The 10,383-nt window shown below is 48.4% G+C and overlaps 1 protein-coding gene across 1 annotated transcript; it reads left to right on the top strand.

The window, feature by feature from the left end:
• The first annotated feature begins 3,227 nt into the window (after window positions 1-3,227).
• Window positions 3,228-9,612, top strand: LOC123726599 (proline-rich extensin-like protein EPR1). Its single transcript, XM_045693710.1, has 3 exons — window positions 3,228-3,254; window positions 5,293-6,445; window positions 8,825-9,612. The coding sequence occupies exons 1-3, from the start codon at window positions 3,228-3,230 to the stop codon at window positions 9,610-9,612; spliced, it is 1,968 nt and encodes a 655-aa protein (XP_045549666.1).
• Window positions 9,613-10,383: the final 771 nt, after the last annotated feature.

The following is a 10,383-nucleotide window of genomic DNA, read 5'->3' as shown; positions in this document are numbered from 1 at the left end:
CGTTGTGGGCTATACTCGGCCTTGTCTTAGGACGGTAAGTTGGTGGTTGGAGACATCCCTCTAGTGGTGTGGGGGCTGTGCTTTGGCAAAGTGGGTGGGGTTATATCCTGCCTGTTTGGCCCTGTCCGGGGTATCATCGGATGGGGCCACAGTGTCTTCTGATCCCTCCTGTCTCAGCCTCCAGTATTTATGCTGCAGTAGTTTATGTGTCGGGGGGCTAGGGTCAGTCTGTTACATCTGGAGTATTTCTCTTGTCTTATCCGGTGTCCTGTGTGTATTTAAATATGCTCTCTCTAATTCTCTCTTTCTCTCTTTCTGTCTTTCTCTCGGAGGACCTGAGCCCTAGGACCATGCCTCAGGACTACCTGGTATGATGACTCCTTGCTGTCCCCAGTCCACCTGGCCGTGCTGCTGCTCCAGTTTCAACTGTTCTGCCTGCGGCTATGGAACCCTGACCTGTTCACCGGACGTGCTTGTTGCACCCTCGACAACTACTATGATTATTATTATTTGACCATGCTGGTCATTTATGAACATTTTAACATTTTGACCATGTTCTGTTATAATATCCACCCTGCACAGCCAGAAGAGGACTGGCCACCCCTCATAGCCTGGTTCCTCTCTAGGTTTCTTCCTAGGTTTTTGGCCTTTCTAGGGAGTTTTTCCTAGGGAGTTTTTCCTAGCCACCGTGCTTCTTTCACATGCTTTGCTTGCTGTTTGGGGTTTTAGGCTGGGTTTCTGTACAGCACTTTGAGAATATCAGCTGATGTACGAAGGGCTATATAAAAATACATTTGATTTGATTTGATTTGAAGTGAATCTGAGTGAATCTGATCAGATTGTTAGCTCTTCACAACCCACTGATACAGTTGCATTCAGAAAGTATTCAGACCCCTTGACTTTTTCCACATTTTGTAACGTTACAGCCTTATTCTAAAATTGATGATGAAAAAAAAAGTTATCTATCTACACACAATACTCCATAATGACAAAGCAAAAAGAGGTTAAAAACTGAAATATCACATTTACATACACTTCCATTGAAAGGTTTGGGGTCACTTAGAAATGTCCTTGTTTTTGAAGTAAAAGCACATTTTTGACCATTAAAATAACATCAAATTGATCAGAAATACAGTGTAGACAATGTTAATGTTGTAAATGACTATTGTAGCTGGAAACAGCAGATTTCTTATGGAATATCTACATAGGCGTACAGAGGCCCATTGTCAGCAACCATCACTCCTGTGTTCCAATGGCACGTTGTGTTAGCTAATCCAAGTTTATCATTTTAAAAGGCTAAGTGATCATTAGAAAACCCTTTTGCAATTATGTTAGCACAGCTGAAAACTGTTGTCCTGATTAAAGAAGCAATAGAACTGGCCTTCTTTAGACTAGTTGAGTGTCTGGAGCATCAGCATTTGTGGGTTCGATTACAGGCTCAAAATGGCCAGAAACAAAGAACTTTCTTCTGAAAATCATCAGTCTATTCTTGTTCTGTGAAACTAAGGCTATTTCATGCGAGAAATTGCCAAGAAACTGAAGATCTCGTACAATGCCGTGTACTACTCCCTTCACAGAACAGAGCAAACTGGCTCTAACCAGAATAGAAAGAGGAGTGGGAGGCCCCGGTGCACAACTGAGCAGGAGGACAAGTACATTAGAGTGTCTAGTTTGAGAAACAGACGCCTCACAAGTCCTCAACTGGCAGCTTCATTAAATAGTACCCGCAAAACACCAGTGTCAACGTCAATAGTGAAGAGGTGACTCCGGGATGCTCTTGGTATTAAGGCCAAAGAGTTCAATCGTGGTTGCGTCAGACCGGAGAATCTTGTTTCTCATGGTCTGAGAGTCCTTTAGATGCCTTCTGTCAAACTCCAAGCGGGCTGTCATGTGCCTTTTACTGAGGAGGGGCTTCAGTCTGGTCACTCTACCATAAAGGCCTGATTGGTGGAGTGCTGCGGAGATGGTTGTCCTTCTGGAAGGTTCTCCCATTTCCACAGAGGAACTCTCGGGCTCTGTCAGAGTGACCATCGGGTTCTTGGTCACCTCCATGACCAAGACCCTTCTCCCCCGATTGCTTGTTTGGCCGGGCGGCCAGCTCTAGGAAGAGTCTTGATGGTTCCAAACTTCTTCCATTTAAGAATGATGGAGGCCACTGTGTTTTTGGGGACCTTCAATGCTGCAGACATTTTTTGGTACCCATCCCCAGATCTGTGCCTCGACACAATCCTGTCTTGGAGCTCTACGGACAATTCATTTGACCTCATGGCTTGGTTTTCACTCTGACATACACTGTCAACTGACCTTATTTAGACAGGTGTGTGCCTTTCCAAATCATGTCCAATCAATTGAATTTACCGCAGGTGGATTCCAATCAAGTTGTAGAAACATCTCAAGGATGATCAATGGAAACAGGATGCACCTGAGCTCCATTTCAAGTCTCATAGCAAAGGGTCTGAATACTTATGTAAATAAGTTAGTTAGTTTTTCAAAAAATCTGTTTCGATTTGCCATTATGGGATATTGTGATTAAATTGATGAGGGAAAAAAACGTATTTAATCAATTTTAGAATTAGGCTGTAAACTAACAATGTGGAAAAAGTAAAGGGGTCTGAATACTTTCCAAATGCACTGTGCTGTGAGTTTCTGTAAGCACACCTACATATGCACTGTGCTGTGAGTTTCTGTAAGCACACCTTCATATGCACTGTGCTGTGCAGATTTGTGCAAATGAACAGGCAGAGAGAGGGGGAGTAAAACAGAGAGAGATGGTGAGATGAAGAGATAAAGGGAGAGAGAAAGGGAGAGAGAGAGAGGGGGAGAAAGACAGAGAGATGGTGAGATGAAGAGATAAAGGGAGAGAGAAAGAGGGAGAGAGAGAGAGGGGGAGAAAGACAGAGAGATGGTGAGATGAAGAGATAAAGGGAGAGAGAAAGAGGGAGAGAGAGAGAGGGGGAGAAAGACAGAGATGGTGAGATGAAGAGATAAAGGGAGAGAGAAAGAGGGATAGAGGGGCAGAGAGAGTGATTGCTCCATAGAGAGGATGCATGAGACCATCTGCTGTTCTTTCTCATTTTCTCCCCATCTCTTCCCTCCATCCCCTCTCTCTATATTTGCATCCTGTGGAGTTACACTCACTCAGTGTCAGAGAAGCATTCAGCACACCTGTATAACACACAAACGCGTGTGCACACACACACACTAAACATGACATGACTGATTAAGTCATGGATGATGCAATGCACAAAGAACAGGTATTTTATCTCATCCAATGAAATTACTTAAGAGTATAATATGTTTATTTCGTATTCTTTTGCAACAGGTCAGTTATTAATTGGTTAAAATACATACTGTATCAAGTATATTAGCGAACCTCAACAGCTTTCATTTGAATTATAAAGAAAATGGCATCCTATTCCTTATATAGGGCCCTGGTCAAAAGTAGTGCACAACATAGGGAATAGGGTGCCACGCACAAACACATCAACAGCGACTGTGGAGAGGCATCTCTAATGGATTCTGAAGATTCTAATTTCCTCTCTGCCACTGAAGACAGAAAACCCTCTGAGCTCAATTACCCTAGTCTCTCTCTCTCTCACACACACACACACACACACACACACACACACACACACACACACACACACACACACACACACACACACACACACACACACACAGAGAGAGACAGACACACACACACAGAGAGAGAGACAGACAGACAGACAGACAGACAGAGAAAGGGAGAGAGGGAGGGAGAGAGGGAGAGAAGGACAGGGGGAGAAAGAGAGAGAAAGGGGGAGAGAAGGACAGGGGAGAGAGAGACAGAGAAAGGGAGAGAGGGAGAGAAGGACAGGGGGAGAGACAGAAAGGGAGAGAGAGACAGAGAGAGAAGGAGAGAAGCACAGGGGGAGAGAGATAGGGAGGTTAAGGGACCAGGATGAGTGAAAAGGAAGGTTGGCAGGTCGGCAAGAAGCCGAAAGAGAGGGACAGACCCTACAAAGCCCCAAGACAGCGACACAATTAGACCCAACCAAATCATGAGAAACCAAAAATATAATTATTAGACAAATTAGAATGCTATTTGGCCCTAAACAGAGAGTACACAGTGGCAGAATACCTGACCACTGTGACTGACCCAAACTTAAGGAAATCTTTGACTATGTACAGTGAGCATAGCCTTGCTATTGAGAAAGGCCACCGTAGGCAGACCGGGCTCTCAAGAGAAGAGCTCTTAAGAGAAGACAGGCTATGTGCACACTGCCCACAAAATGAGGTGGAAACTGAGCTGCACTTCCTAACCTCCTGCCAAATGTATGACCATATTAGAGACACATATTCCCCTCAGATTACATAGACCCACAAAGAATTTGAAAACAAATCCAATTTTGATAAACTCCCATATCTACTGGGTGAAATACCACAGTGTGCCATCACAGCAGCGAGATTTGTGACCTGTTGCCACAAGAAAAGGTCAACAGTGAAGAACAAACACCATTCGAAATACAACCCTGGTTCGATTCCAGGCTGTGTCACAACCTGCCATTATTGGGAGTCCCATAGGGTGGCGCACAATTGGCCCAGCGTCGTCCGGGTTTGGCCGGAGTAGGCCGTCATTGTAAATAAGAATTTGTTCTTAACTGACTTGTCTAGTTAAATTCACTTGCTTTGGCAATGTCACCCTCTGTTTCCCATGCCAATAAAACCCTTATACTGAGAGAGAGAGAGAGAGAGAGATGGACAGAGAGAGAGAGAGAGAGATGGACAGAGAGAGAGAGAGAGAGATGGACAGAGAGAGAGAGAGAGAGAGATGGACAGAGAGAGAGAGAGAGAGAGAGAGAGAGAGAGAGATGGACAGAGAGAGAGAGAGAGAGAGAGAGAGAGATGGACAGAGAGAGAGAGAGAGAGAGAGATGGACAGAGAGAGAGAGAGAGAGAGAGAGAGAGAGGAAGATGGACAGAGAGAGAGAGAGAGAGATGGACAGAGAGAGAGAGAGAGAGAGAGAGAGATGGACAGAGAGAGAGAGAGAGAGAGAGAGAGAGAGAGAGAGAGAGAGAGAGAGAGAGATGGACAGAGAGAGAGAGAGAGAGATGGACAGAGAGAGAGAGAGAGAGAGAGAGAGAGAGAGAGAGAGAGAGAGAGAGAGAGAGAGAGAGCTGCAGGAGAGAACAAAGAACAGAGGACAGGCTGCAGGTGCATCTAGATCACCACTCTGTGACCTTCACTAACACAGCAGAGTCCACCTTAACGAGCCAGGCCTCCTGAGCCTTGCCTGCTGCACGCCTCCCCCAGCCCACAGAGCAGCCTCCCACTGACAGCAGCATCGGCACAGACCAACCCCACCCCAGCTCCAACACCCACCAGCCTCCACTCTACCCCCTCCAGTCCAGAAGAAACAGACCAGCCCCACCCCAGCTCCAACACCCACCAGCCTCCACTCTACCCCCTCCAGTCCAGAAGAAACAGACCAGCCCCACCCCAGCTCCAACACCCACCAGCCTCCACTCTACCCCCTCCAGTCCAGAAGAAACAGACCAGCCCCACCCCAGCTCCAACACCCACCAGCCCCCCCACTCTACCCCCCTCTGTTCCAGAAGAAACAGACCAGCCCCACCCCAGCTCCAACACCCACCAGCCTCCACTCTACCCCCTCCAGTCCAGAAGAAACAGACCAGCCCCACCCCAGCTCCAACACCCACCAGCCTCCACCCTACCCCCTCCAGTCCAGAAGAAACAGACCAGCCCCACCCCAGCTCCAACACCCACCAGCCTCCACTCTACCCCCTCCAGTCCAGAAGAAACAGACCAGCCCCACCCCAGCTCCAACACCCACCAGCCTCCACTCTACCCCCTCTGTTCCAGAAGAAACAGACCAGCCCCACCCCAGCTCCAACACCCACCAGCCTCCACTCTACCCCCTCCAGTCCAGAAGAAACAGACCAGCTCCACCCCAGCTCCAACACCCACCAGCCTCCACTCTACCCCCTCCAGTCCAGAAGAAACAGACCAGCTCCACCCCAGCTCCAACACCCACCAGCCTCCACTCTACCCCCTCCAGTCCAGAAGAAACAGACCAGCTCCACCCCAGCTCCAACACCCACCAGCCTCCACTCTACCCCCTCCAGTCCAGAAGAAACAGACCAGCCCCACCCCAGCTCCAACACCCACCAGCCCCCCACTCTACCCCCTCTGTTCCAGAAGAAACAGACCAGCCCCACCCCAGCTCCAACACCCACCAGCCCCCCACTCTACCCCCTCTGTTCCAGAAGAAACAGACCAGCCCCACCCCAGCTCCAACACCCACCAGCCTCCACTCTACCCCCTCTGTTCCAGAAGAAACAGACCAGCCCCACCCCAGCTCCAACACCCACCAGCCTCCACTCTACCCCCTCTGTTCCAGAAGAAACACTGGCTGATATTGTCTTGTTAATAGACTCAAATGGAAGTTTGTTTAGGAGAATAAACTTTTCCCTAGACATAAAAGGAGAAAGGTGTGGTGCCCAACAACGCAGTGTGCCATGGAGCTGCTCGATAAGGCCCATCTCGGGTCGACAAGCCACATAATCAACAGCAACGACCTGCGTGCTCAGCAGGAGAGGGTGGCAACTTCACTACAGGGAGGGATTGAGAAGACCTTCGCAATCTTCCCCAACTCAAGGATTGTGATGTCAACCCTTCTACAGAGGAAGAACTTCCACCCTGCCACAATCCAAAGAATAAACACCAGCCTGTGCCCTGCGACCCAATGTACACCTGGCCCACCATCCCACCCTTGGTCTGGACTGTCTCTATGACCCAATGTACACCTGGCCCACCATCCCACCCTCGGTCTGGACTGTCTCTATGACCATGTTCACCTGTACAGGGAGACAGTCCCCATCCTTGCCAAGACTCTCAAGGATGTCGCTTTAAACCGCAGCCCGACCTCTCCACCCAGGAACAGCGGAGCAATCTCCAACCCGCCGAGATCACTGAGACAACACCCGGGACCAGCACCCTGGACCCCCTTAGCCACGGCTACACCGATTAGAATCTGGCTCAAAATCTTCCAATCAGTTATAGAACCAGTTGCTCTATATGGCAGTGAAGTATGGGGTCCGCTGTCTAATAACGAATTCACCAAATGGGACAAACATCCAATCGAAATACTGCCTGCACAGTTTTGCAAGACTATTGCAAATGCAAAGAAAACCTTCAAATAACGCACATAGAGCAGAATTGGGCCAATACCCCCTCCTCATTCGAATAGAAAAAAGAGCCACCACATTTTACAACCATCTAAAAACAAGTGACCCCAAAACTTTCCATCACACAGCTCTACAATGTCAAAAGATGAAACCAGAGAAGAGTCCCCTCAGCCAGCTGGTTCTGAGGATCAGTTCACCAACCCAAACCAACCCCATAGAGCCTTAAGACATCAATCAGAAAATCTGGCCCAACCAAATCATCACAAAAAAAAAAATATATATATCACCTATTAGAAAGACACCACAAAAACTCAAAGAAAACTTCAATGCTATTTGGCTCTAAACAGACAGTCCATGGTGGCAGACTATCTGACCACTGTGACTGATGGAAAACTGAGGAAAACACTGACTAGGTACAGACTCAGAGAGCACAGTCTGGCTATAGAGACCGGTCGTCACAGACAAACCTGGCTGCCCAGAGAGGACAGTCTGGCTATAGAGACCGGTCGTCACAGACAAACCTGGCTGCCCAGAGAGGACAGTCTGGCTATAGAGACCGGTCGTCACAGACAAACCTGGCTGCCCAGAGAGGACAGTCTGGCTATAGAGACAGGTCGTCACAGACAAACCTGGCTGCCCAGAGAGGACAGGCTGTGCTCACTCTGCTCCAGGGGAGAGGTAGAGACAGAGCTGCATTTCCTATTACAATGTGACAAATACTCAGACCTAAGTAATAAAATCTTTCTTTCCCAATATTATCATTCAGTTCAAAGAATTTGAAATTATAAAAGAGGCAGAAAAAATCTAATATTTATTGGGTGAAAACCCAAATATGTGTCCTCCTGCCACAACCTGAGGGACAGCCAGTGAAAGTGCAATGTTATGTCAAAAATATTTTCCGTTTTGTTTTGGCTTTCATACCATGTCATGTTGAGACTGGTCTGCTACCATTGCTTTAATGTATTGTTGTTCTGATTAATATTGTTGTTGTAGTTGTTGTTAATGGTAATCCCATGTCCACTACTACTGTTATTATTGCTGTTGGTCCCACCATTTTTGTTATATGTATACTTTGACAATTTAAGTAATTTAACTTTCCATGTCAATAATGTTTGAGAGAGAGAGAGAGAGAGAGAGAGAGAGAGAGAGAGAGAGAGAGAGAGAGAGAGAGAGAGAGAGAGAGAGAGAGAGAGAGAGAGAGAGAGAGAGAGAGAGAGAGAGAGAGAGAGAGAGAGAGAGAGAGAGAGAGAGAGAGAGAGAGAGAGAGAGAGAGAGAGAGAGAGAAATCGATCAATCAATCCCCTCCCCAAGAACGTTATTCAATTTTACAATTAGCTGGATGGATATAAATAAGGGTTCCCATTGGCTAGGTGTCAATCAGCTCTGGCTGCAGGGAAACAAAACAATTAAAATTATAGCGCTGCTCTTTTTGTCCGACCAGCCTTTTTACCGAGTAATTACCAGCCTATTCATTCCCGCCTGGCCACGGCGATATATCAACCTCACACCGTACTCACCCGCTCTTCATGCTAAACGTCCTTTGCCGTGGGTGGGGGTTGAGGGGTTACCACGATAGTCCAGTGATAATGGAAAATGGACAGTCTAACATACCCCCCCACCCCCCTTTCTCGGCAAAGTGGCACTCAGAGTCCAGAGCCGCCACAAGGCGCCAAGAGGATTTCTCCTATACCTCGTTGTGGTGGAGAGTGACACACACACCCCGGGGCGAGGGAACTGGGAACGAGGAGTATCTATTATTCAACACCCCGATGCCTCACCCCCATCCTTCACCCCCACCCCTCACCACCTTCCCTCATCCCTGTCCCCCCTCACCCCCATCCTTCACCACTTCACCCCCACCCCTCACCCCCACCCCTCACCACCTCCCCTCATCCCTGTCCCCCCTCACCCCATCCTTCACCACTTCACCCCACCCCTCACCCCCACCCTTCACCACTTCACCTCACCCCCACCCTTCATCACTTCACCTCACCCCTGTCCTCCCCCACCCCCACCCCTCACCACCTCCCCTCATCTCTGTCCCCCTCACCCCCACCCTTCATCACTTCACCACACCCCTGTCCCCCCTCACCCCACCCTTCACCTGACCCCTGTCCCACGCTCATCCCCGCCCCTCACTACCTTGCCTCACCCCGTCCCGCCTCACCTCACCCCAGGCCCCCCTCACCCCCACCCTTCACCACTTCACCTCACCCCTGTCCCACACTCATCCTCGCTCCTCACCACCTTGCCTCACCACTGTCCCCCCCTCACCCCCACCCTTCACCACTTCACCTCACCCCAGGCCCCCCTCACCCCTAACCTTCACCACTTCACCTCACCCCTGTCCCCCCTCACCCCCGTCCCTCACCACCTTGCCTCACCCCTGTCCCCCCTCACCCTGCCATGTGCTCGGTTCCATTAAAAATAGGAAATCTATGGAGGAGACAAATGGGTTCTGAATGAAACTCTACAGGAGGAGAGCAGAGATGGAGACCCCTGTCACACGCGCTTTAATAGTCTCTCACTGCAATTCATCCTGCCAGCTAGTGTGTGTGTGTGTGTGTGTGTGTGTGTGTGTGTGTGTGTGTGTGTGTGTGTGTGTGTGTGTGTGTGTGTGTGTGTGTGTGTGCGTAGGACTGAGACATCGTAGCACATGTTCCAATAAAACGCAAGGCTAGGTTCTGTGAGATGGGAGCGGAGGTCAACTAGGCGTGTGGTAATTGAACGTGAATAAAACACACTATTACGAACTGTTATGGGGGATTAAACCCCACTTATCTTTAAAAGAACAATGAGGGATATGAATATGTGATTGTCTGATAGGAGAGCTAACCCTGAAAACAAACAACGGAAAATCTAAGCAACCATTTTCATTCAGTTTAGGTATAAACAATGTTGTTGAATAACAGAGAGATCCTATCACAGGTCTTGACTGGGCCATTTAAACACAAACCATGATATTACCCTGACTGGGCCATTTAAACACAAACCATGATATTACCCTGACTGGGCCATTTAAACACAAACCATGATGTTATCCTGACTGGGCCATTTAAACACAAACCATGATATTACCCTGACTGGGCCATTTAAACACAAACCATGATATTACCCTGACTGGGCCATTTAAACACAAACCATGATATTACCCTGACTGGGCCATTTAAACACAAACCATGATATTACCCTGACT

The sequence above is a fragment of the Salmo salar genome, chromosome ssa14 (genome assembly GCF_905237065.1).
Source record: "Salmo salar chromosome ssa14, Ssal_v3.1, whole genome shotgun sequence".
Lineage (NCBI taxonomy): Eukaryota > Metazoa > Chordata > Actinopteri > Salmoniformes > Salmonidae > Salmo > Salmo salar.
The sequence above is the reverse complement of the archived record's forward strand: the minus strand, read 5'-3'. Positions and strand labels throughout refer to the sequence as shown.